This window comes from Sprattus sprattus, assembly GCF_963457725.1.
Source record: "Sprattus sprattus genome assembly, chromosome: 14".
Taxonomy (NCBI): domain Eukaryota; kingdom Metazoa; phylum Chordata; class Actinopteri; order Clupeiformes; family Clupeidae; genus Sprattus; species Sprattus sprattus.
The window spans coordinates 7,628,360-7,656,335 of record NC_137912.1 but is presented as its reverse complement, the minus strand read 5'-3'; the positions used below and the strand labels follow the sequence as shown (position 1 = coordinate 7,656,335).

At 42.8% G+C, this 27,976-nt stretch overlaps 2 protein-coding genes across 2 annotated transcripts; one reads left to right on the top strand and one right to left on the bottom strand.

Annotated features, from left to right (window-relative positions):
• Window positions 1-719: 719 nt before the first annotated feature.
• Window positions 720-15,914, bottom strand: xpot (exportin, tRNA (nuclear export receptor for tRNAs)). Its single transcript, XM_080851578.1, has 25 exons — window positions 15,808-15,914; window positions 14,472-14,625; window positions 12,106-12,188; window positions 11,945-12,001; window positions 11,538-11,607; window positions 10,889-11,107; window positions 10,337-10,521; window positions 9,222-9,390; window positions 8,363-8,599; window positions 7,818-7,856; window positions 7,657-7,719; window positions 7,256-7,380; window positions 6,635-6,779; window positions 6,353-6,472; window positions 5,943-6,037; window positions 5,566-5,635; window positions 4,724-4,962; window positions 4,170-4,455; window positions 3,447-3,636; window positions 2,791-2,907; window positions 1,839-1,954; window positions 1,698-1,745; window positions 1,484-1,555; window positions 1,233-1,289; window positions 720-1,105 (listed from the first exon to the last, which is right to left on the bottom strand). The coding sequence occupies exons 2-25, from the start codon at window positions 14,556-14,558 to the stop codon at window positions 1,079-1,081; spliced, it is 2,916 nt and encodes a 971-aa protein (XP_080707704.1). The 5' UTR covers window positions 14,559-14,625; window positions 15,808-15,914; the 3' UTR covers window positions 720-1,078.
• Window positions 15,915-16,646: 732 nt separating this feature from the next.
• rpl18a (ribosomal protein L18a) lies at window positions 16,647-19,702 on the top strand. The gene is made up of 5 exons (XM_080850952.1): window positions 16,647-16,710; window positions 17,639-17,818; window positions 18,056-18,185; window positions 18,831-18,940; window positions 19,556-19,702. The coding sequence occupies exons 1-5, from the start codon at window positions 16,693-16,695 to the stop codon at window positions 19,646-19,648; spliced, it is 531 nt and encodes a 176-aa protein (XP_080707078.1). The 5' UTR covers window positions 16,647-16,692; the 3' UTR covers window positions 19,649-19,702.
• The last annotated feature ends 8,274 nt before the right edge of the window (window positions 19,703-27,976 follow it).

Here is a 27,976-nt window from a genome sequence, read left to right as displayed (position 1 = left end):
GCTACCCCATCATTTAGGGACATGCATGCGCTGCTGCACTGACGGACCACTTACAACCACAAGGAAAACTGAAGAGAAGCAGAGCCTTCCTCTGTTCCTGCCACACAGTTCACTCCAAACTCAAAAATAATACTTTTGGGACTGATTCAGCAGAAACCATATCGGAGTTCTTTGACCAATGGGGCTGGTTTGTTGGATGCATGTAGAATTTTGCCTTGGTTTGGTCATACTCTGAAGCATTTGCCGATACAACAGACGTATGACCGGAGTTCGATGTTTGGTGACGGAGGATTCAAAGTATGATGGGTTATTAAAAAAACTGACGCATCTGAGGCCAGAGGACTACAAACCAGGTGTCTGCCAAATCACGTCCCTTAAATCATTCAATTCTCACAACATTTAAAAGGAAGGGAAAAAAAATTACTGTCGCCATTAAATAATAATAATAATAAAAAAAAATCCTCAAAGCAACCTTTTGTCTCTCAACACAAAATGTTGGATTTACTTCAATATCCAACCACTCAAAAATATATACCAGCACATCATTAGAAATTCCAAAGAATTTTAAACAAATAAAGCTTTGTTTTTTCATAAATCCTAACAAAAGAAAAATTGGCTGATACTTTGAAGTCAGGTTTTCACTCCATTTTGTGTGTAGGCAACAGTTATTAGGCTTATGACGTTTTCCCTTGGAATTTCCAGTCAAACTGAAGCCTCTACTCACCCCTACCCATATCCCTCCCCACAAACTACAGTTTCCTGTCTCTCTGAGTGGGTTGACCAATCCCAATGCTCATCCTCTGGCCAGGCGGCCACACCCACATGGAGAGCACGTCTTTGATTGGGCCTAGGTCGATGGAGGGGGGCAAGAACACTGGCGAGCGATAGCCCATCCCCACACAAGTCCTTAATCGGCACCACGGTTCCCCCCAGATTCGGATGGGGGTCATTATGCGATTCGCTTTTAAGTGCTGAAGCAGCTCCTATGCTAAGCTCTGTCTGTTTTGTTGTAAGTGGCACGGATGACCGCTCTTTTCCCCTTTAGTGTCCCTTCAACCGTCGTTTCAACATCCAGTTTTTACAGTTTGCCGCGCTGAAAGAATGCCTGTCGAGAAAATAAAAGGGCAAGAAATTATTAAAAAAAGGTCACGTTCATTGAAGTGAAATGCGTTACTTTCTCCATCATTTCATTACAAGATAAAGATGCCCTCTTCAACTTTAAAGTACCATACCTTCATGTAGTTTTTTAGAACCTTGACATCAGGCTGCTCAAGCACTTGACAGAGTTCCTATGGAAAATTGAAAAGTTAATAAATATGGTTAAAAAGAAAACCACACTACATAAATACTTAGGCAAAACTAGTTTTGTTTCGATATTGCACTTGTTTTAAAGACTATTTTCTGTTAGCACTTTAGCAGTTCTGCCGCAGACAAATCACTTCAACCAGAATCTGTTGTGTGATCCGAATGGGCCCAGTCTTACCTGTGTGATATCTGCTGATACTTGTAGGGAGGGAAGGTACTCCTGCTGGAGAAACTGAATGAACTCTGGCCCCTAAAACATAACAATGAAACGATTGAGGGGAGAGGTTTGATTTTCCTGCATTTCTAAACAATAGATTGGCACCACTAACTTTTAACACAAAATGGCTCTTTAAAATGTATTGGTATCAAACACTGTTCTGAACATGACATACCCTCTTGAGATGAATCATTTTCAATGTCAGTGTTATCTCTGATAGTGTCTGAAAAACACATAAAAAGTGACAGGTTATATCAAAATACATTGGGGTATGACATTGGTATTCTGGGGAACCCTTCGGGGCTTTTTCACTTACAAGGACAGTCTGGGCATCAGAGAGGTCGAAGGTCGGTTTGAGGGGAGCCATGAAGCATGCTGGGACGATGTGCTTGTAGATGAAGTCTGGAAATCCGACCAGGCCGTCTTTGCCTCCTGAGGGTGTAAGAGAGGCAGAGCAGCATACCTCAGTTTATGTCTGTCAAATACTGCACTGCTTCTATGCCAATCACAATGCTGTGTGTTCAAGGTAAGTCACAATATCCCCACGGAGTTGAAGCATTTTTACTTTCTTTGACCCAGAACCATGAAGACACGGCTCTGGTTTGGCCTTACTTGTTTTTTAAATAAATTAGCCGACTCAATTCTGAAGAATTTTTAAAAATAAAACTGCACCAGCAAGTTACCACCTAGTTTACCATTTTACCACCTCCCTTGTAGATTAACCACCATAGCTAGCTTGTAGTGTTAAAGTAACACAATGCAACAATTATACTTCAAGATTAGGGTTAGGATAAGCAGTTTAACCTTAAAATAACAGCTTGAAAAAAATTGGAGCGCTACAATGACTTTTTATATGGAGAATCGCCTCTGTGCCATTGCTATACCAGGGTCCATAGGCTGAACTAGTTAGTAGCTTATTTTCCGTTTTGCTTTGTCTTGTGTTGCACTTGCTTGATGTTTGACTGTGTAAGGACATTTGTTGAGTAACTAGTTTGTCATAATGTCAAAGTCAGCGCATTTCAAGAGATTCCGTTAGTTTTAGCTGCTAGCATAACGTTAGCGAATAGCTATTGATCCGTTGTGCTGTTTTAACACCTAACGCAGTTAACTTAAATAACACACACTGATTGCTAAAAGATTGGATAGCTGCCACCTGTCGCATAGAATAAATCAAGACGACATACTTCCGACCAACTTGGACACTATAGACTCTTAAATTGACTGATCGCTGTGTGAAGGCATCACGTTTGTGGCCGACTGACACGTACCCCAGAGCTCCACGAGCTTGGTGAGGATGATGAAGCAGGTCTTCTGGGCAATGGGGTCGGGGAAGTCCACTGCCCCCTGAATGATGGTGAACAGCACTCGCTCCACATTCTCAGCCCCTGGAAGACCGGGACAGAGACTCAGGCTCAGTTTTCACACAGGTGTGTACAGGTATGCAGTGATAGGCATGCTTCCACACGCATTTCAGTTGATGATTTATTTGTCAGAAAAGTATTTATCCTATCTTTTGTGCCCTGGAGATATCCGCTGTGTATACTAGTATCTACTGTGTTAGAACATGAGCAACGCAAACATAGTCTACTAAAGACCTGTGCCAGTTGCAAAAACAGCAGTCATGACGATTGTTGAAGCATAGATTCATCTTACAGAAAGTTCACATGAAATTCCTAAGCAAGATAAAAGTTATGTTAAACTCCATAAAGTCAACTTAACTCTGCAGTACATTCATACCAGACACCACTGGTTCATTTGGCTATTCCGACACCCCTAAAGGCCACAATCTACCCTGTAAAGCACTTCAAATTCCCAATTTGTCTGAATTGTGCTATCTAAATGAACTCGCCTTGCCTTCAACTGAAACCAACGAATTCAAAGACTACTCCAGTTCCGTGCACTAGGCCGGCGCGGGTCCACTCACCCTGGTTGGCCATGACCTCGTTCATGCCGCTGCCCGTGACGGTCTGGATGAAGGCGAAGTAGCTCCTCCGGAGCATCTGCTTCTCCAACGCCGCCGTCTGGTCATTGTCCTCCGCCGGCCGGCCCAGAACCTCAAAGATGGCCAGCACCAGCGGCATGAAAACCTGCTGCAGGAATGGAGACACTTGGCCCTACACCAGGAGGGAGGGAAAGAGAGAGAGATAATTAGATTTAAACAACACAAACTTCTTCTAGTTTGTAGGTTTGCAATTTTTTTTTTAAGTACACATCAGTTAATTTTCTCATTTTAATCATTTACTACATTACCTTTCTGTTGTTTTACCTTATATTTCCATTAAAACACCAAAAAACTGACACATCATTTTCAAAACTTTCTAATGTTTAGGAGCCAACACTCAAACCCATTATATACCCTATTCTTTTAAGTCATCTTTAATTTAACGACTGAATGCATTCACAGTGTAGTACCCCTGCACCCTAGCCAACTCCAGATCCCCCTATGCCCTAACCTTGAAATTCCTTTAAAACACCAAAAGACACATCATTTTCAAAACGTTCTAATGTTTAGGAGCCAACTCAAACCCGTTATATACCCTATTCGATAGGCATTCTATACCAAGTCATTCTTAAATAAACGACTGAATGCATTCCCAGTGTAGTCCCCCTGCACCCTAACCAACTCCAGATCCCCCTGTGCCCCTACCTTGAACTTGGCGGTGATCTGGCTGATGAGGGGAATGAACTCCTGCAGGTCCTTTGGCTCGCAGTCCTTGAGCATGTGCTCGGAGGCGGCGGGGATGAAGGGCAGCACCTCCTCCTCCAGGCAGATGATCATGCGGTGGAGGAAGGAGCGCACCGCGCTACGCAGGGGCGCCCTCTGCACCGGGCAGCTCAGCGCCGGCAGGAAGGCATGCAGGCAGTCGCGGTACACCTCCGTGCAGCCGCACGTCTTCACCGTCTGCTTGTTGCTGAAGGCCTTGCTGGTGCGGCTGAGGGGGAACAGAGGCGGCACGCATTCATTAGAAAGAGGAGACAAAAAGTGACAAAAAGCTAAACAGCCAATCAAATTACACCACTCCTTTCTGTGCTTCTAAAGCAATGCGTTGTTTGGCTGGAATAGGGAGGGAGGTCACAAATGGCCGTTAAAGCCAAGTCCAGTTGGTGAACTGTTAAATATTGTGTTTTTTGCAAACTATGGGAGATCAGAATCGTGGGTGTTGGGTGTGTGTGTGTGTGTGTGTGTGTGTGTGGTCCTACCTGGCGAAGCCGACGGCGTGGCTGAGGCAGTCTGCGAGCACCGTCTGCCGATCCTCGTCGACCTCCTGCGGCAGCTTGGCGAGCAGCAGGCGGAAGCCTTCGATCAGCGGGTTCAGGAGGCTGCGCATCAGCGCCTGCTTGCGCTCCGCCGGGCTCTCGCCGTACACGATCAGCACGCCCGCCGTTTCGAAGATGAAGAGCTGGTCGTCGTTGGTCAGCAGCGCAGGGAAACCGTTCTCCTGGGAGGGGCGGGGGGGCAAAGGTCAAGATGGAGTGGGCTACAGGTATGTTGTGTGTATAAATATGAGAGTTTGTTTTGAGGTGTGTAGACGTGACATTATTAGGTGCTCTTAAGTGATATTAGGTGTGTATAAATAAATACGTACAAAACTAGACAAAGCCTTAATTATCCAAGTTGCGAAAGGGTTATCGGTACTCAGGGTCATACAACGAAACCCCCCTAGATGAAGCAGTATGCGTTGGCGCCTGAGAAGCTGCAGGACATTTGTAATCTTCTGAACGTTGTCAACACAGTACGATAACCTCCGGTCTCATTTCTTCTAGCTGGTTTAGGAAAATGTTCCATGTTAAGAAGCATTTCTCCCTGTAAAAATTCTGCTACTCGGCTAGCTTTTATATCGTTCCCTTGTGGTATTCGAAAGCTATTATTCGAGACTACATTAAAACGAAAGACCAACTCAATTTTGGCTAATTTTAACCCAGCCATGCCTCAAAATCATGGATGAAGTAAAATAAAACTATATTTTAGAACATCCTTGGTGTCTATACTCAATATTTCTGAGGCGTGTCCAGCTGATATGGATGCAGGCAGTCAGACTCACCGGAGGAGCCAGTTCCAGCAGATCTTGTATTCTGCTCAGGATGTCCTCAATGAAGGCGTTCATATGTTTGCTGTTTAAAATAAACACAAACACAAAAACAAGTAAATACAATCCTTTAGCATCACTCTTGTTCATCATGTTATAAAACTGCATGGACATTTGGATGGAAAATCTGCTGTACCGCCCAACCAGATGAAATTCAAATGACTAGTTACAGTGTAGTGGGAAGTCTATTTAACTATTCCCTCAGTGAGCACCTAGCTGGTCTCTGCATTTGGGCCCAGATAGGGGAGCTGTCCCTGAGCTGCAGGAGCCCAGGCGCAGGTGAAATTGTCTGAGTGTAGACAAAGCGGGGACCGGCGGGCTCGGTGACTTACTGCAAGGTTTTGACGAAGCGGGAGAAGAGGTACGCCACACGGCTCCTGACCTTAGGACTGCTGTGCCTCAGGCCACGGTGGTCCAAAAATGCCATCTGATGGGTATCAAACAAGGGGCACAGTAAGCAAGTATGTGTGTGTGTGTGTGTGTGTGTGTGTGTGTGTGTGTGTGAAGGACTGATAGAATGACTGAGGGTCCATGTGAGAAAAATGGAATCAAGGTGAAAAAATCAATTCTGCAATTGGCTGTTTATTATAATTTGATATCAGACAGCCATGTGACAACTATGAAGTTGCTGAATTTGACCGTTTCATACCATGAGTGTGTAAATGTGGCAAGTTTCGTCACTGACTCAAGGTCAAACTTCTATGTGTGTGTGTGGGTGTGTGTGTGTGTGTACTTTACTTACCAGGACGTTTGGAATGTGCTGTGGCTCCACGAGGAAGAACTTGTCATAACGCACCACGGTCTCAAAGAACTCCAGTGCCACAGATGCATGCTGGTACTCACTGACCCCACTGCTGATGAGCTGCTCAAACATACACACACACACACACACACTGTCAAAGCGATGCAGAGATCACAAAACACTACCCATAAAAACCACCCTAGTTCACTTTAACACACAGGTAACTGGTGTTTCCTCTTGTAGTGTTAATCCATAAAACCCTCCATTAGAAGGATCACTCACCGTCCTCATCATTTCCTGCAGGGTAGAGGCCTTGGCGGCGTCCCCGGTGAAGTGAGCGCCGTGGGATGCAGGCAGGGCTTCGCCCAGCATGTACAGCAGCCGGACGGCCACCTCCACCTCCATGAAGGGAGCGGTCTGCCAACTCCTGAGGATCAAACAACAGAGGTGGCCAGGTTAGCAAAATAAAGGTGTTTTAATATTGGTTTCATTCTAGTCAAAAAGGCGATTATTTTGCCCTTCAGAGGACGAGGAAAGAAGGAGAAAGTTTCAAAAGTGAGGAAGCATCTGCACACTCAAAAATGCAGTGATTTATTTATGCTTTCAGTCAGACCACCTCTGAGGCAACACACAGATTCCTTCAATATTTTACTGGACATGAATTAATCAAATCCCATGGCTTTAGATAGTCAGCAAGCAACCGCAGACACTATACAATGAAACCGTCTTCATTTCAAGAGCAGAAACTATGTTGAAAAAGTCTTCATGACATGCTGATTGATTATGGCTGGGATGACAATGAAGGCAAGAACTAAGTGTTATCAGAAATACTCTTACTTTGATTAGCCTTTGGGATTACAGAGGATAATTGTGGCCACCCCTGTCCAGTGCATGGAGACTTACTGCAGTGTGTTGTTGAAGACCCGACGCACAGACCCCAGAAACAGCTCGGGGGAGACCTGGGCCAGGCGGTCCATCAGCATCTTCAGCTGCTTACGGTACTCCACAAACATGGCCTCATCCTCCCCCTATACCAGACACAGGGGGACACTCACGTTTAAAACAAGGACACGAGGGGTCCATCTCCAATAACAACAAGGTTGGTGCTAAACTATGAGGCATCAGATCTACTACGCATTTCCAATTCTATTTTACCCAGCTGTATCTCAAGCTGTTGTTCTTTTTTTATCTCAAGTGATTGATCAGTCAGAGCTCCTAGACTTTGTGGAAGACTAACCAGCAGTGAGAAGTATGTGGATATTAAGCATGTCCACACCAGACAGACAGAGCTAGGACTTTCTCACCTCATTTTCGAAGTTGTACTCGTCATCGTAAGTCAGTTTCTTCATCACCGCCAGCATGATTGCCTGTTGAACACCCAATGTTATGAGCCACAGAGAGGTTCCGCAAAAATAGATTGACAATAACATAGATAGAAAGCATGGCTAGGAGAGGCCAGCCTTACCTCCACATTGGCTTTCTGTTGGTCAGTGAGAAGTGGAAGCTGTGGAGAAAAGAAAAAGGATACATAAGTATTAAGTATAAGTAAGGCACAACCTCATGTCTCTCTCTTTAACAGTTTAATTTCACCTTTGAGCCTCTGAGGCAATCAATGGCAAAAAAATAATATATAAAACAAAACAGTTCAGAGATCTTTGACCGTGCCGTGTTTCCAAGTCATAAACACAAACAAAAAAAAAAAGTATTTCAATTCTACTTGGAAATATTATTATAAAATACATATACCTGCACATGCATGTATGCTTCAAGGATGTTACATAATGTTACACAATGGCATTTGTAATAAACAATTCTTCCTCTCCTGTTCCCCAAACACTCCCAAGTTAATGAAGCCATGATACTGCAGACGATACTTAAATATACTACTTATTTATACTTAAATCAATTACATATTTATACTTAAATATACTACATATTTATACTTCCTATTTACTTATATATGACTTGAATATGACCTTTGAACTGTGGGAGAATAATGAGCAACTCCACCTGTTTGAGCACATGCAGGTACTCATAGCAGAAGCCCACGATATTGGCCGAGATGTCATCATCCTCGTGCACTAGCAGCTGCAGCATGAGTGGCACCTTGGCCTCCATTGCCCGCAGGGTTTCCGCGGCGATCTTGACGTTGCCGGTCTTGTGGAGCTTGGTCCAGCTGAGCACTAGCGACTGGCCCATCCCGTTCACCAGCCGTGAGAACTTGGCCAGGAAGTCCACGTCTTCCTCCTGGAGGAAACCGGTGTGTGTATAGCGTGCGTGTTGAAAGGAGGAAGAGGAAAGAGAAATCTAATCTTTAACCTCTGCACTCTTACGTGAGCGGAATAGCAACCAAGGACTGGAGAATGCATTCTGCTCAAGAGCTTCTAACAAATACAAACCATTCTTCAAATAAAATTTAGCTGAAAGCTAGACATGCATGAAATCCTAAATAAACTTTCTCCTAGGTACAACTTGCCTTATTTTTTTGAATAATACATGAAATACTATCAGTCAGTACAGCATCAGCAGTGATCTATTTAGGTCTATAACAATACTGAGCTTGGTCAGCACCCTCACATTCCTCTTTTCCCTCTTTCAAAGGAACAAAGCAGACTTCATAAGGAGCTAGTCAATAGTCATGTTTGATCAGCCTGAGACTCCAATAACTCTAAATGTGAGTTTATGTAAGAATGTATCTCCCAGTTTAAAATCTAATACCAACGTATTGGGTATTTACCCTCTTTAGGGTGTAATTAGAGTGTGTGGATATACATTTTCGCCCTTCTGGCCACCACCTCTGTCCTTTGGGTGTGTCTGCTATCTGCTCTTTGGCTATGGTTCAGGCCCAGTCCGACACGCTGCGTCATACCTGTTCCACGTTAAAGAAGCCAGCGGATTGCAGCACTTGGCACAGCGACTCCACCAGCTTAGTTTTGTCAACAGGATCCATGCCTTTGTTGATAATTTCAAACAGGCAGTCGCAAGCCTCCTCTCTCAGGTCCTCCACTGACATCTGACTCAGCAACAGGTTAACAAATCTGCATGAGTAGACAACGTAAAGGAGAGGTCAGTAACTTACGAACTCTACAACTGGTTAGGGGCCCTGTTTTTGACCTTAGCTTAAACATGCCTTTGAGGCCAACATATTAGCTAATGCCTTCAAAAGTGATGGGATGAGCAGAAACCTGGTTGGGATTTCACTATTATATAGCAGGATTTGCACACACAAAAAGGCAGACTTATGTGAAATTATGCATCAATATTTAAACAACGACCTTTACATCCACCACATTTCCCCATCACCATGTTTAAAACGGGTGAATAGTATCTGAATTAATCGTATGTCTTTGATCAAGACACTACTTGAAGCCTAGGGAGTCTGCCACTACTTCAGATATCCTTTTAGTTTGATAATGCCTCAAATTACTGTCGTTTTAAAATTAAGCTTTTTCCAATAAGCTACTTAACCAATAAGAGGCATGTTTTGGGTGAGAAAACAGGACATTGAAAAATGCTGCATTTAATATCTAGTGAAACTCTTCAGGCAGCTCTATTTCAGCAATCCTCTTTTTGTAATTTTGCTGATACACCGAGGTAAAACGCATCACGGAAAAGCTGTCGATAATAAGACCGTTCTATCTGCATTGAGGTTTTGTTTTTTTGTCAACACAGCACAAGGCTGTGGGGGCAAACACAACAATGGGAACACTAACTGATCAACAGGCCTGATGCTTCAACTGTAGGAGACCCTTACTGTCTCCCTAACTAGCTTCCCTCTATTTTTCAGATGCCCCGTTTTTATCTGGCAAGCAGTCTTTTCAAGGCCAAAGCTTTTCCCACTCCTGTGCCTCTCTAACATCTGACTGCTCCCCAAAACGGCACTTGGCACTCACATACTGCAGCCTTTATCTGATTTGAACCCCTGGGGGAAAGCCCTGCCACCTCACGTGTTCAAAATGGGTGGGGCTAAACCGCTCAGCTGACCTGTCGTTGGCAATGAGGTTGAGGTCGATCCAGGACACGTAGGCGCCAACCACCTCCAGGCACTGGCAGGTGATCTCGCTGTGGGACTGCTGGTAGGCCTGCAGGATCTGGAACCAGGACTCCACCAGGCTGGGGATGCACTGCTCCCGCATGCCATCTTTGATCAGGGTGTTCCGACGCACCTCCTGGGAGGGGGGCGGGGGATAAACGGATTGACCATTAGTATTTACATTCCAATTACATTAGGATTAAGCACCTTGCTGCCTGTAGCCAGAGAGGCAGACAAACACTACTACTACTACTATAAATCTCTGCCTTCACCTAAGATCTTGGTCCTTGTGTTGTTTTTTGAAAGGGTTCTTTTTCCTTTTAACCGTTTTCGATTAATTATGATTTGTGAGACGGATTGATTTTTTGTTAAGCACCTTGAGACTTCTTTGTTTGTTAAAGTGTGCAATATGAATAAAATTCATTATTATTTGTATTATTATTATTATTATTATTATTATCATCAGTAGTAGGAGTGGTATTAGTAGAACCAGTAGTAGTCACCTCATGGGAGTGCATGATGTCTCGGTCGACCACCTCCGCGTCGATGGCCATGAGGGTGCGCAGGTAGATGTCGACGCCGTGAGGGTTGAGCCCGATCAGGGTGAGGATGTCAAAGAAGAACTTAGGCCAGTGGGTCAGGTACTCCCTCACAAAGGTCAGGGCCAACACCTGCGCTGCCTTGTTCCGGATGAAAGGCTTCTCCTGGTGCATGTTCATCAGCTGCGCACGAGACAATGAGAGGGAACGGGTTTACTTATGTGCCAGGTGAAGGTCATTTGATCAAAGACATTTGGACAAAAGTCTTTTGTTTGATTAAACCAACGTCAGAAAAAAAAAATATCACTGGATTGAGGCAATGAGCCTGGGAAACACAACCAGAGACCATTATGCTATGTATGGTGAGTGTTATAGTAAAAACACTTGTGTCATGGGCTCCAGCAAGGGTCACTCACTCTTATCTCTCATTCTGACACACACACAGACACACAGACAGACAGCTAGAGACAGACAGACAGACAGACAGACAGACAGACAGACAGACAGACAGACAGACAGACAGACAGACAGAGACACACACAGACACACAGACATACCGACACTGACACACACACACACACACACACAGACACACAGACACACAGACACACACCTGTGTCTGGAGCCACTTCATCAGTGTTTCCCTGATGAGCTGCTGCTGGGCTGCATTGAGGACTCCATGCCTGTGACAAACACATAACACATGCACACATTCTTTCCAGGAACTGGATCCTCCGAGTCAGCGGACCATCCCCATTTACATGTCATGCACAGTTGTAGTGATGCGTTAAAATGTTGAAAAACGAGCATGTTAAATACATTTTCTTCTGAGGTCAGAGGGACTGTATTATCTACAAATGCATTGTACTGGGAACGACTGGTTATGCTGAGTTTAATAAGACACGAATCAACCTATACTTCCAAAAACAGGTTTTTTCAATGCATGTCGGAACTAGATCTGTGATTAACAACAGAAAAAGCTCCCGGTCAAACCTGCTCTTTTTAGTGAACTGTGCCTACCTGTATTTGATCTGATGCTCCAACACTTGGAAGCAGAAGAACTTCACATGGTCGTCACTAAAGGAAGGGAAATAGCAAATAGAAAAAAATAGAATGACTGGGAAAATCTTAATCTATACAAATACAATCATTAATGAGACTGAATTTCTCAAGTTGTTTACCTGTAAATGCCTTTAGCCAGGGCTTCGGCACACGCCTCCCAAGCATCCTGAGATTCTTTCAGTTGCTCGAAATATGCCAGTGCCTGAGAGGGACGAGGAAAGAGACGCGCTGGCTTACACACCTAGGTAACCAAACCTGACACAAACACACCACATTCTGAAGCCACCCACCCACACACACACCCATGGACCGGGGTGTAAACATCTGTTGCATCCAAGAGCCCTTCCCCACTGTACGAAATAATGGCAGCTCGGGCACCAGCCAGAGGTTTAACCCCATGTTCCCATCTGCCACTGATCCCGTACCAAAGCCAGTGCTGGCCACACTGTCTATTGCTAAACAGATAAACATATTGCATCATATGATGCTGGATGGTGATGGAGACTGACTCCTGCGCTGTGTGTTCTCCTGCCTGCCTGCAACCAAGATCCAGAAGCATACATCCCACATGGTGAAATGGCCGGCTCGGGTCATTTCTCACACTGACTGACAGGGAGCCAATGGTATTACTACATTTTGGCCCGGGGATCGTTTCTCTTCTCAGGATCTTATCTATTCCTGTGACTGCATTTCGGAGGATTTCCTCCCTGAAAAGACACTGTGTACCAATATATTGCACCAAACCCTGGTCACGAATGTTAAGGTTCATTCCCTTAATGTAATGCTAATTTCTTTTTGCATCTAATTATGGTCATCCATAGGACCAGGCGGTCTGAAGTTGGTAGAAAATGAACCAGATCTAGACACCAAAGGTAAAGGTTAATCAACCTCACTCAGACAAACAGTGAGCCAATAAATCAACAGAAACTATATGAACACTGATATTACATTTAAGCCAGGGAGATCTTTTTTAAGCCAGAACAATATTAACAATGGACATCTCGAAAAATAAAACTGGGCTCAGGGGAAAGAGAACCCCATCAAAATGTAGTCACGTCAAAACATTGTGTTAAGTAAATACAGACAACACACTTATAGAGTATTGTTTGACTCGTCTGAAAAATAAAAAACACTCGCCCCCATCTCTACCATCTGGAGACCTTGTATTCAGCGCATAGGTCTAAAAATACCACAAGACTCCACGCACCCTGCGAACCCCCTCAGGGATAGACTCAGGGCCATCAATACAAAGACATTCCTTTTCCTCAACAGCACTAACTGAAGAACCGTCAAGTCACCAAATAGCTCCCAAATTTTCCATCAGCACCTTACGAACGCAAAAGCATCAACTACGACTAACTATAAATTTGCATTTTACCGTGCTTCTAAACACCTGACATGTTCTTCTTATTTTCAACTAGATCTTCCAGTATTTTCATTGTATTTGAAAGGACCCGTCATCTTATTTCTATTTCTCACTGGGTCTTATTGTGTTTCATTGTATTTGTACTGCATTGCATCCTTAAGTTCCTGACATGTTATTCTTATTTGCATTAGGTCTTCTATCCACGAATGCACGTTATAGTATATGGGGTGGGGGTTATTGGCTATGTGTTCCAATTTCTTATTGTGTTTTGCCGTGATTGGTTGTTGTCTTGCCATGTGCACACAGTGGCAAATTCCTAACACCAAACAGTAACCACACTTTCCAAAAACCACTTGGACTTTAAAGTTACAATTTTGGTACTACTGCACTTTGAGATATATACTTAGAACCATGAACTGTAAAAAATTAAATCACAATATGCTAAGAGAAACCTAAAAACAGTAGAAAAAAATATCTACGATCACAATTTACACCACGCCACTGCAAGGAGCCAATTTGGTTGAAAATAAGAGAGGCCAAGTGCCCAATGAGAAACAGATCAGTTCCATCATGCCATCAGATCAAACGGCACACTGTGCTGCATTCAAGTCACAGGTAGTCACATGACCAGCAAACTTCATCCTGATGTCAGTTTGTGTCTGATCAAAACTGTCAGTTGCACAATTCTGTTGCAGTGTTAAAACCACTTAAAGAAATCGTATCACATACAACTGACAATCAAACAGTGACATGACTAAACTGAAGAAAGACTGTCAAATACCAACAGTAAATCAGAGCAAAAGTATCATGGTTGTCTGGACTAGTTTGCAGACAAACTGGATCATCAGTAACATAGAAAAGGTTGCTGGGTTGTCAAATTCTTTTTCTTTCCAATTGTATTACTATAAGACAACCCCCTACGTGCAGTAAAGCAGAAGTACTAGTAACTACACGAACTAACTAACACTGGAAAAATGAACTTGGATAAAATAAAACTGACTGACTATACTGACTACAATTGTAGACCCATCATGCAAGTAATATGACTATAACAACAGTATATATGAGAGATTATGTTTCCTTTTTTTTCACAGCCAACCTTTAGTGTCAAAATCTTACCCTTTGTCGGTAACACGCATCTGCATTGGGGTTCAACCCCAGCAGTGCTTGCTCATCCATGATGGCTGGTGCAGACTGGCAGGCCATCCGTGGGTTAGCTAGTCTTCAACTCGGGTTCCCTCTTTACCTCTACCCAAAGGCAGATCACACACATCTGGGGAGAAATAAAGACAATACAGGAATTTAGGTGTCAGCCCTGAACTGAATAATGCCCCTTGGTTGTTTCTATGACCACTGAGTGTACGCCCATCTGTATAAAGTAAGGTTAAAGACAACGTTCCTTGAACTCAGTCACTGCTGAATGATTTAATCAAGTTGCACACTTCAATGGATAAACAGCTTAACTCTTTCAAGTTAGGCTATTGTTATTTGCCTTCTATAATAAGATACTTCTTTCTAATTATCCGAAACGACAATATTATTTGTGGTGACAATAGCGGCTTTGTATATTGTCATGAGGATTGCCACTAGAAAAGCAAGCTTAGGTACACAGAGAGGCTCCGCGCTACTGCGGAATTGTTTTTAATCGGTTGAAGCTGAGCCAACACCATCGAACTACTGAGTGATAAAACGCAAGGATGAAATGGGTTTGCCTCTTACTTGTCGCTGACTGCACTGTATAGGAAACGATTACCAACACTGGTTACATGTTCACTGATATGATGCAACGCAGCGTCAACATTTAAATTGGGCAGGAATGTCTATTCACGGTAACGTTGCCTATGACAGAGTATTACCAATGAGATGGCTAGCTAGCCAGCCAACTGGCAAAAAACAGGCACACCAGACAGATAACGTTACCGCTCTGTTTACACACAATATTCCCATGTTTAAATAACAGTTTATCGACACATTACAATAGCCATGATATCTTCTAAATAACTTTTTAGTCGCAACACATCAGCATGGCTACCTCAGAAAGTTGAACATACCGCTGAGTAGCTAACGTTACCTAGCAATGAGCTAATGCATTACAGCTTGCTAGCAACATGCCTATGTGTCACATGCGCCTTCACATTACAATAACGTGGCATGGCGGGCACGTTTCACTAATATGATCACTCTACGTCTGTCTGGTGTCACAGTCGTACTAGCTAAACATAACGATACATATCAGCTGAATGTTAGCAATGTGTTTGTGGATGAATAGTGTTTTAGCTGGTAAATATAGCACTGGCTAGCTAACCAGATAGCTAACGCGCCGACAGCTTTTTCTCGCACATCAGCACGCCTCTCCTTTTCACATTGTGTCAAAAGTGCTCCGCAAAAAAGTTTACAATGTCCAAATGATCAAACCCCCTTCTAACCGTGACAATAGAATGATTGTGTATCTTACTGTCGACTTTACAGAGCCATTCCCCGTTATTCGTGGTTCACAGTAAAAAATATTCTCCTGAAAATGCAACTACTAAGGTTACGTTGATGGTCCAGCTTAGCGAATCCTGTTCGATTGCGGCGTGTCGGCTACTCTGTTCAACGGAAACGGGAACGTCACATTTACCTGGGTCACGACCTCAGGAAGGAATTCACCGGCATTTAGTCTGTCATTTTTGTTATATTTTATTGTTAAAATGGAATCAACAGAAACACTTATATGTTTCGTGGGGCTGTCTGTGATTTAACTTTAAAAATATTGATCACTGTCGTAATTAAATCAGCAAATGTGTCGAAACTACTGTGTTTACTACCTTATTTTACTCTGTGTACTACCTGTGCGCGATCTAAATCCACTCGCTAGGAATCATGGTACATTGATATAATGAAGTGCAGGAAATCTGACTTGATGAATGACTAATGAATGTGTTAATTGTTTTATTCATAAATGTTAGTTTTTGAAAACCCATCCTACTTAAATTCCGAGTAGAGTAATTGCATTCATGCTTTTGTCTTTTCATTAAAATAATGATGCTGTAATACTAAAATATGTCTGTTTACTTACTAATTACATAGCTTTTTAAAGGCCCCCTATAGCCCATCTTTTTAAACAAAATCCAATGAATGACTGTTCATTGCCTTTTATCTCTGGAAATGAGATACACGGCATAGTAGGCCTATAGCGTATCATGTATATAAAAAATAGTATATATATTTTTGCTTTATTTGTTAATTGTTCAGCTGTCGTTCAGAAAAAGCTTTATACCGCCTCCTCCGAAAAAGGTTTACGTCAGAATTCTCCGCCCTTCTACTTCCTCTTTCACAGTGGTCGTCAGCGAGAGACACCATGAAGGCGTCTGGCACCGTATGTAAAATTCGTTAAAACCTTGAAATATGTGTCGTCAAACCAAATTTTATGTTATATTTTACTGTGTAAAGACAAGTTGTACATGGATGTGTCTTTGTATCGATATATCATAAGTTAAAAAAATATATAATGTGAATTTCTTACCTGGTCCATCTCGATTCTAACATGGCGTCCCGGTCTCGTAGCGAGAGCCATGTGGTGCTTTGTAAAACTTATTTAAAAAATGTCGTTTGACGTAGTTTAAGCTGTTGTCGGAATTCCAGTGTCCTAGATCGCTGGTTCATCTGTGTTCGGTCTGTGTCACATTTGAAACATTTGTTTTAATCGGTAAACTGTTTCTAGAGTATCGCAATGATAGCAAGCCACATGCTCGTCGTGAGCATATCCTTGTTTAATGCTAGCTAATACCGTTAGCCTACAGTAGCGAACTAAATCTTTTTGCTGCGCAAGTTGAATTCTGGAAGTTTACAATACATGCATTGAATTGCAAACGTTTACAGACGGTTTATTTCATGATTGTACCCGGGGACAGTGTTTATATTATGAACTAGACACTGACTAGGATAGACGCGTATCCTATCAGCAATGTTATCTAATGTTACCATGAAACCAATCCGATGGCTGGCAAGTTTATTTACTAGAGTTAGGATTCCAACATTAAGCAGTTTGCAATGTTGTTTTTTACACATGTGTAGATTTGTAGCACCCAACCCAAAGTTCATGTCTTAACTCATGATGTGATCCAGCATGGTGTGCTGATACGAAAATGTACCTTGTCGCCTTTCGGATACTGATGTGTTCTAGAAAGTGAACTCAAGGTTCTACACTTTTGACCGATTTATGCAATGCATTTTGACTTACCCCTTTAACTGTCCACCCCTGACTTACCCCCTTTAACGTCCATGTCTTAATTTCTTGTCTACAGCTAAGGGAATATAAAGTAGTTGGGCGCCTCCTGCCCTCTGCCAAGAACCCTAACCCTCCTTTATACCGCATGAGGATCTTCGCCCCTAACCATGTGGTGGCTAAATCCCGCTTCTGGTACTTCGTCTCCCAGCTGAGGAAGATGAAGAAGGCCTCAGGCGAGACCGTCTACTGTGGACTGGTGAGCACCATGGACAGCTTCTCATAAGTGCTAGTGACCTCCGCTATAGTTAAATTCTTACTTGGACACACCACTACAGTGTTGTCAAATGTAAATACAAATAGTTGGAGCCTAACTCCACCAACTGCATAATTTTGAGATGCTAAAAGGTTGGCAAGGTGCTTAGGGAAGGTTTTTTTCATGGGTATGTCATTCAATTTTATCAAATGTGTAATATAAATGTCTCAATTACTCAAGGTCCATGAGACAAGCCCCCTGAAGGTGAAGAACTTTGGCATCTGGCTGCGTTATGATTCCCGTAGTGGAACTCACAACATGTACAGGGAGTACAGAGACCTGACCACTTCTGGGGCCGTCACTCAGTGCTGTAAGTACACCATCGGAATCAGTTGCTTTCTGTGCGCCTATTACTGTTCACGTGCAGTTGGTGGCTGTGTGTTCTTTCATGTTAGCAGTTAGTGTTTTTTTGTAACTGAACTATATGGCACAGAGATTGACAGGAAAAGAAAGGGCGTAAGAAATCTGGCAGGCATTGTTCCCTGCTGTTTTGGAGTGGGACACGCGTGGACGCCCATATTTGTGCTCCAAGCGTGTGGTCCCTAGTGAGAGGCTCTATTCAGATGTTTCTCTGTGACTTAGAATTCTACAATACAGTAGACCGTCCTGCTCTGATCTGCAAAATGGGCACTGCTGCACACAAACCCAAAGGCTATTACCATCATTTGTAATATTCTTTCTAATTGTGTGCACAAATTAAAACCGTACCTTGTCGCCTTCCGCATGCTGCTGTGCTGCTGGAAGTGAATTCAAGGTTCAACATTTGCGTGTATGCAAGGATGTTAAAGGATTTAGCATAAGTGCAGAGCGTAGACACTGGTGTAATGACAATGAATACAATTATCTTAATTCTGACATGTGTCTTGGGGCTCAGCCGTTGTTCAGGCATGTGACATGGCTTGTGAGTTGACAGCACAAAAGTCTCACTCCTGACCCTCTTCTCTCTGGTGTTCAGATCGTGATATGGGTGCACGCCATCGCGCTCGTGCTCACTCCATCCAGATCATGAAGGTGCAAGTGATCGCAGCCAACAAATGTCGCAGACCTGCCATCAAGCAGTTCCACGTAAGTTTCAGTTTTAATATTCCCCCTTTCTCCCTGTGAAGTCTGGCCTGGGAAGCTGATGAAAATGAGTATATTCATTGACAGTTTTGGAAAAGTCCTTAAATGCAATTAGATCTGTTCCGTTGGTAATGGCTTTTGCACGATTTACATTTTGTTAAGGGTCCTTTAAAAGTAATTAACGTTTTGAAATGTCAATGGAAAGTGTTGGCCCCAGTGCACAATACTACCTGTGGGCTTCCCTGCTGGAGGGCAGGGTGACTGCATACAGGAATCCCCTTTAGTCTGTGTGGACTTGAATATTCATTAATTGAAGCGGGTCTCTCACTGGACTGGCCTTATGGTTGCCAGCTCTAGTTAAAAAGCTCGCAAGAAAAAAGCCAAGTTCCTCTTCCAGATTTCAAGTTTCCATCTTCAGACCTGGCGGTTATGAACTGGCAACATCGATATACTGTTCTGCTGGGCAGTTTTTTCATTCATATGAACTTTTCTTGCCTTTATATATGAGTTAAGCAATGTGCGTATGTAAAACGTATTCATTGGAACCGGAGGAAGCGGTGTATCGATTCCTTATTCTGTTTCTGATGCTGAATGTCCTTTCCTTCTTGAACTCCACAGGACTCCAAGATCAAGTTCCCTCTGCCCCACAGAGTTCTGCGTCGCCAGCACAAGCCCCGCTTCACCACCAAGAGACCAAACACCTTCTTCTAAAGTATATGTTGATGCTTTTCAAAAAGAAATGGGGAATAAAAAAAGTTACAGAAATCTTTTTGAGTCATTTATTTTAACATTCTGAAATCTGAACTAGCAAGTTGACGACCTAAAATATAGTCAGAAACCTGGTAAATGCCCATTTGGTTAAACATGCATTAGGAAAAACATGCTGGCGTGTTTAATGGAGTCTTGACGATATGGGTTGTGCTGTGAAAGCCTTTCTGATCATTGAGCAGAGTGTTCCGACCAAGATGACAGAACTACATGGTGATTAGCCTGGGTCGCTATTGAAAATGACAGGCATGTTTTTTGGCCCTTTACATGGCCATAAACCTTTAAAATAAAACATCAAAACTAGTTGCTGAAAACCATCTAAGGTGGCAAATTCCTACATGGTTTAAATTAATTGTATCAGTGTGTTCTTACTGACCCATGACCACTGGGGATTAAAAGTTAGCTCTAACAGGCTTCCTCATTATGGCTGATTCCTCATGATGGCCATCAGGTGCCAATGCTAACAATATGCTAAATGGAATGTAGGCTGCTAATCATGACTGCCATTCTATTCACCTTAACAGTCCATCTGGATTCAGCAATGTCTCCTGCCCTTTATTATTGCTAACCATTCAGAGTCTAGTGTAGTTATCCTGTTAAGGCCGACTCGTGACTACAACGGAGGCAGACAGTCCACTACAGTCTCTCAACATAAAGGCAAAGTGTCTAGGGGTTTAGACCTCGATATCCTGAGCCGAAGAGTCAGGTGTCCATTGAGGCTTTTATTCCCTACACCTCGTCAGGTGTGGGTAATCAGTCATCAGTCGGCCCAAACGTCCTACAGGCAGGGGTGCAACTGCCCAATGTCAGGGGGGTATGCAGCAACAATTTTGGCCCCCCCCTCACACACACACACGTTTTTTTTCTTTTCTTAAACAAATAAATAAATAAGTGTGCCAGACATCATCATGTATGGGCTTTAAATAATAAAGGTTTATTTTAAAGTATATCAGCCACTGCATGCCTACCATAATGGTGCCCTATGGTGCATACAGTATACTGTACACACACACACAAATATATATATATATATATTAGTAACAATGTTAACAAATAATAAACAGTTGCAAACATTAACATTAAAATGATAACCATTGCAAAATAATGCCTTAAAACGCAAAAGTAAGTCTACAAATAAAGATCTTTTAAGGTGATGATGTGTAACAATGCTGCTACCAAAATATTCTAGAGTGCTCTTTAGTTGCTACTAAATAATAACACGCCGTGCCTTTTCCCTTGCCCATTTATCTTGTATTGCACCATGCCAACAGATAGCCTGTATGTTTGACAGCACAGCTAACATGAACAGCTAATGGTAACCATGGTATCCAGAGTTACGTTTCCAGTTGTTATTTTGCCTTAATAAAATTGAGATGTGTCATACATGGGATTGGTACAGTAGGGTTTAACCAAAATCTAAATGTAGCTATCATCAGCCTAATTGATGAGGCTTAAACTAGCCATTTGGCTGCTACATTTCTATGTTAGCAAACGCTAGCTAGCCTGCTAGCTAGTCTGTTAACATTATTTGCAAGCCTCCAAGCACAAACGTAAAGTCACCTTAAAACCTACCTGTTGCCTTTCACCATCCACTTATTTAATTGCTGTTGCATCCCCTGACATGTCTTCTCTTTTTCCCTCTTTCTTTTTCTGTTTTCAGCTCCTGACAGCTTTTTTGCTTTATCCATCTTCCATCCAACCAACTCACTACTCGTAGCCTAGTTCTAACTGCTTGAATGTTGAGCGGTCACGGTGCTCACTCTCCCTCTTCTATGTCAAAATTTTATTATGGAATCTTAAGAGATGAGGCGCCTACTCTAGTCTGTTTAGTCCTCTAAAATGTTATATAACATTAAGGAAATGCAGAAATGATTTAGAAACGCACAACAGCAGCTACATATAGAAAATTCCCCAAACATTTTTTTTTATTTTTTTTTTTACCATCGCTTTGGCGCTCCCATGGTGCGGCGCCCCTATGCGCCGCATACAGCGCATACCCACTTTTTGCGCCACTGCCTACAGGCCTTGCAATTTCTGTAGAGGTGCAGTGGGTCGTAACAATCCGGTTATACACATTCATCTATGCACAGTTTTGTGGGACTACACATGTCCCACATTATCTGACAAAAAAATTACAGTCTGGGAACAATTTCTTATTCTTGTCAGATTACACACTAAGGCATATCTGGCATACCATCCCCTTCCCCACCATCTCAGTTTCAGCATTTAAGCCTCAATTGTAATTGTTCCATCAGGAGAGACTGAGGCTTAAAGCAAAACATATACCTTAATTGAAGTGAACTAATTAACAGCTCAAAATATTAGTGTGTAGCCACAAAGTATCAAATTGGCTCCACAAAATCTTAATGTTCCCTTGTCTGTTCATAATGCACTTCCTATGTAGCATTTTTGTAAGACTATCAAACTTTACCCTGCGAAAGAGTTTGACATATCTTGTAAACCTTGTCTGTTGTAAGACTAAATACATTTTTGTATGGGGTCAAATTCAATCCACAAGCCCAGAGTCCCATCCACAGACAAACCCAATGGGCCTTTATGGACAGGAGCCTCAAGGAGTCTCCCATTCTTGACATTCTGCAGAAGAAAAATACCCAGTATGTTTATGCTGATGTCCTGTTCCCATGTGTCTTACATCGAGTGGGTAATGGGGAGTGGTGGTGAGGTTACGTGTGTGGAGATGATCTGATCTATTTAGAAACCAGGGGAGGCCTGTTTGTCAGATCTAGTTTACATTGGCTGAGAGAAAGCAAGTCTGGTGAAAGAAGTCGGCATTTCCTCTTCACAGGGATCCTCTCCTTCCCAGTGTTGTGCATGAATCTTAATCGAATGTTTGCAACCTGTCATTGCTCAGTACCTGTTAAAAAGGCCATAGTAATTATTGCCAAGACAGAGCATGTTTCGGTAAATGACCATATTTGGTTATTGCGTTGGTCATGTGATAGTGTTTTCATTTCTCTTCACGGCTTATTAGATGGAGTGGCAGTCAACTTTGGGAATATTTTCACATAATTGAACGTTGCACTTTGTTGAAGTTGTGTGCGTCCATGTATCCTATATGTAAGTTTGACTTTGTAGCCTACCTTGTCATTATGTGTTTGTTATAGTTTAGCTTGCTCATAATTGTTACGAGCACTATCACTTAATTAATCCAGCATGATGGTTAATAATGGTAGTGTTCGTGAACTGGCTTAGCATGAACTCGCTTAGCATAAACTGCTAATGTACAAATTACATGTTACAGGGTTTACCTTTACTAACTTTTGAGGGGTCTTTCATGCTCTTGTAGGCTATATCTTAGATTAAGCCAGTCGCATATCATTGCTTAAGAGGTTGCATTCTTACCGTTAGTTCTCTGTATAATTCATTATTTAAATGGGACAACAGGGCTGTGTATCTGATACAGAGTCCGCCAGTAAAAATCGTACCTTGCTGTGCAAACTATGTCCTCCTGGAAAATTAGCAATTATTTAAAAAAAAAAAATGAAAATGAATTGAACTGAACTATGAACGAGTTCAGAATGTAAATGGTGAACTATGAACGTGAACGATTCATATTTACTTGTATGAACTGAACTTTGAACTAGTTCATGAGAGGTGTGAACGTGCACAACACTGCTCCTTCCTCCTTCCACAGTTGCTGTGGCAGTTTCTAGATGATTGTTATTGCAAATAACCTGTGTTTTTTTTTAACTGCCTTTTGTGTGTTCTTTTTGCAGTAAGTGTACACTAGTAGACTTTGTAGCTTGTCAAGTAAACTGTAGTGCTGTGCTGTGTTTGTGTCGTACACTTGTATCTTGTGTAGTTTTTTTCCTCAGAGATGGGAGTAGGCCAACAGAGAGCATCCAGGATCCTCCAAACATGAGCATGTACAGAATGGCTCAATATTAACCACTATCAATGGCGTAGATAGTATTAATGGGAGCAGCACCCTGGAGGGCTTTCACAAAGCTCTGTTGAATGTGATTCGTTACAATTTATTCAGTATATTTATGCTTTTATCACGTCCCACTTAGCCTGCGGCTATGTTCTTAAGTTATGGCACATTTGTCAATATATTCTTTAGTTCTATATTTGATGTTTGCATACCATCATTTGTTGTATATATTATGGGATGTTAAATACCTTTGCATTACAGTAATTTCTTCAAGCAAATGGTAGACCTTCTCATGATTTTAATATATTTTGTAATTTCTAGGGTCCCCACTGTGGTGGCAAAGAAGGTTAAAACAAATGAACATTTTAGAAAACAAACTTTACCCCGCGAAACAGTTTGACATTTCTTGTAAACTTGTTTTTACTTTTGTAATTTCGATTTCCAACATTATTTGTTTGGCCCTTCTTGGAGATCGTGGGTTAACCTGCTAAGTAAAATCACTGTGAAACTCCTGAGTTTCTGACGCTATGTATGTCATTACATCATACTCGCCACCTGTAAGTAATTGGCTGAACTACCTCAGACAGAGGAGAATTTGCTTGGTTTGAAGCATGTCTTCATCCAAAGCACAGGGGTGACTGCTGATTAGTTGATCGGATTTTATTGAATTTTCAGCAAACCACAAAAGGTTACTACTATTTAAATAATTTTAGAATCTGTGTCAAAGAGTTGGTGGATATTAAAACGCACACAATGTATGTGAATAAACACTTTATTTTAATGTTGGTAGCAAGAACACACAAACATACAACAGTCTGGCAAACCAAATACCCTCAGACCTCTCAATCCCTTACAGCTCAAAGAAACAAAACTTACAAATAAAATAACTGAAAAATATATACTTTTTAAATACAAGAAGAAAAACTAAAAAAGCAGAAGGTGCCACATATGGAGCCTATTAACATTCAGGGCAAGGACATCGCGGTGGTGCAGACCTACAAGTTCCTGGGGGTGCATCTGGACGACAAGCTGAACTGGTCGGCTAGCGCAGGTGCGAAATACAAAAAGGGACAGAGGAGATTGTTCTCCCTGAGGAAATTCAGGTCCTTTGATGTATGCAAGGAGATGCTGCGCATGTTCTATCAATCTGTCATGGCAAGTGTGCTCTTTTTTGCTGCAGTCTGCTGGGGAGGCAGGGACACTGGGCGGCTGGACAGGGTTCATACACATTTTGACCAATGGATTTCCATGACTTTTCCATGACTTAAAACCAAATTGCCATGACCAAACATTTTGTGAAATCTCTGTGTATATGTGAAGTGATATGTAGTATTTAAACTAACAATGAGAATTCCAAAGCAGACAGTATACAAAAATATGCAATTTAAGCTCCGTCATAAACTTAGTGCATTTTGTTAGCATTTGAAAATGCTTCCATAAGCCATTGAATGCTGGGCGTTTACAAAAATCCCAAATAAAAAAAAAAAACTAATTTTGAGAAAATGATGCAGAACACAAAATCACAGATTTTTGATATAATATCATGTCTCTAGATTTAACATTGAGCTTTCCACAGATCTTCAAAGATGCTGCCACAGAGCGATGCGGGCTACATGAAGTAGTAAGTATAATATATATATTTCATACCATTTTAGGCTTAACATTTTAAAGTACCAGTTTGGCTGTTTGCTATTCATGTTTGCATGCAATGATATCTAGTGACGACAGTACTACGTCGATGTATGTGATTGCAGCCTACTAGACAAGCACAGGGCTGAGCTGACCAACCCACAGAGAAAGGCAGAGATAGGGAACCAGTGGGTGAAAGATTTACTCACTGAGTACGCTCACAGCTTCCCACAAGTGGCATGTCACCTCGAGATCAGTGTTGACCGGTGTATTTATGGTCAGAGGGGCTTCGAGAACATCACCTTTTTGGAGATGTGGGAGTTGTATAGCCAGTACCTCGCGATGAAGAACAGGCCGGAGCTTTATAATTCTAAGCAGAGGGAAGCTATTACAAGGGCCCACAGTTCCGTGAAGAGGCCGAGGCGGCCGTCGTGCAGCGGCTCAAGATGTCCAAGCGCTACGCGCCGGCGCATCAGGGCATCAGCGCTCAGCACAACAGGCTGATGTACACGCTGGTGAAACTGCTGTGGTTGCGCTCGCCTCAAGGGTCCCGCACCAGTCCGGAGAAGGCCAACATTTTGAAGGGGTATGAGAGGATCCAGCACCGGGTTCTGGTGGAGGATCCGATCCTCTCCAAAGCAGGGATTCCCCTGCCCAAAATCAATGTTAAGACGGTGCGGGACTTTATCCGTCGTCAGGAGAGGCTCGTCAACCTCAATGCCACGAGGCAGCCGTCCACCATCACCAAGAGCACCTCCATCTCCTCGGCGGAGCTACCTCCAGCAACGCACCAGCCAGCGACTCTCCCTCCACCAGACTACCCCCTGATGGACTACACACCCACACCCAGCATGGCAGGGACAAAGGTCTCAAAGGGGAGGGCTGGTGTAGTGATGGAGCTCAGCCAGCCTCGACCGTTACCGCCGAGAGCCCCTCAACCGCTACTGCGCCATAAATTGAGCCATAATGCCTGCCGCCGCCATCACGTTGCAGATGCCCTTGACCGGTCCTTTGTCCTGGTCAAGGGCAACGCACTACAAAAGAAAGCTGCAGGACCAGGACCACCCATCAGATTTGGGCACCAAACTGCCACAGGTGCAAAATCTCCCGACGTGTAAGATCTGCGGCCAGCCGACCCAGGGACACAGAAAGTACAAAAAAAAAGAGTTTCTGCCCTATCAAACTGATGTCCCCTTCAAAAGGCCTGGACAACCAAGTGTTTGACAGCTATGAACAATTCACCTCGGTTGTCGACTCTCTTGGAGTGACCTGTACATATTGTAAATAGTTTCTGACCTGTACTATAACTATAGATATTGTAAATAGTTTCCGGCAAGATTCACTTAATGTTTGACCTATTTAGATTGAACCTATGGCCATATGGCCCTCACATGGCCATCCAGTGCCATTGCACCTACTAGGGGCTTCGAAAACAGCACCTTCTTGGAGATGTGGGAGCTGTACAGCCAGTACATGGCTGTGAAGAACAGGCCAGAGCTATATAGTTCTGAGCAGACGGAAGCTATACAGAGGGCCCACAGTTCTGTGAAGAGGTGGCTGCACACACCAGTGACCCAGTGTGCAAATGAAGCGTTTCAGGAAGTACATCACGGTCAAGGAGCAAGTAAGTGTATATGAATCTGGGTATCAGAGCAGAATAGCACAGTAAATGAGCATTGTTATAATTAGTGATTGTTTAAATCTCTTTGGCTTAATGTGTTTTTTTTAAGCACTTTTCCAGGCCTGGTAATAACCATTTTAAAATTCCATGACTTTTCCAGGTTTTTCATGACCGTAAGAACCCTGAATTATACACTTTACACTACACCCTACATCCTACACTGTACATAGCTGAATTGTATTGTTTGTTTGTTTGTATTGTATCATATTGTCTGAATATATTGTTTGTAATTATTGTAAATGTGAGAGAGCTGCAAGATACCAGAATAAAGTATTTATCTATCTAACACACTACGCTGCATTTGGATGACCCAGAAGAGAATTGGGAGAATGTCATATGGTCAGATGAAACCATAATAAAAAGTTTTGTCGTGTTTGGAGGAGAAAGAAAGCTTGTGAAAACTTACAGAAAACGTTTGACCTCTGTCATTGCCAACAAAGGGTATAAAACAAAGTATTGAGATGAACTTTTGTTATTGACCAAATACTTATTTTCCACCACAATTTGCAAATAAATTATTTTAAAATATTTTTTTTCCACATTTCGTCCCTCATAGTTGAGGTATACCTATGATGAAAATGACAGGCCTCTCATCCTTTTTAAGTGGGAGAACTTGCACAATTGGTTGCTGACTAAATACTTTTTTTCCCCCACTGTATTGTTTAGGTGGTGAATCTGTCTGGGGAGGGTGAAGAATGATAACTCCCATAGGAGACGCTGCGCATGTTCCATCAATCTGTCATGGCGAGCGTGCTCTTTTTAGCTGCAGTCTGCTGGGGAGGCAACATGTCTAAGAGGGACACTGGGCGGCTGGACAAGCTGGTCAGAGAGGCGAGCTCAGTGGTGGGGCAGAATCTGGACTCACTGGGGACTGTGGTTGAGAGAACTTGCGTTTTGTTTGTGCTGACCTCTGGGGAGTCCATGGACAACCTGGAACCGACGTGCCCTGGAGTCAAGGAAAGGTTACGGCTGGCCAATCAACCTGTCCTCAAAATGTTGTACATGGACCGTGGGTGTAGACGTGTGCACGGCCAAACAGCTGTGGACAATGGGATGGTTGTGTGTC

Coding starts and splice junctions, on each gene's coding strand:
- xpot (XM_080851578.1), bottom strand. CDS start 14,558: ATGGCCTGCCAGTCTGCACCAGCCATCATGGATGAGCAAGCACTGCTG. Junction 11,608..11,944: donor GAGCATCAGATCAAATACAG/GTAGGCACAGTT, acceptor TGTTTGTCACAG/GCATGGAGTCCTCAATGCAG. Junction 10,522..10,888: donor ACATCATGCACTCCCATGAG/GTGACTACTACT, acceptor CCCCCCTCCCAG/GAGGTGCGTCGGAACACCCT.
- rpl18a (XM_080850952.1), top strand. Junction 18,186..18,830: donor TGGGGCCGTCACTCAGTGCT/GTAAGTACACCA, acceptor TCTGGTGTTCAG/ATCGTGATATGGGTGCACGC. Junction 18,941..19,555: donor CTGCCATCAAGCAGTTCCAC/GTAAGTTTCAGT, acceptor TGAACTCCACAG/GACTCCAAGATCAAGTTCCC.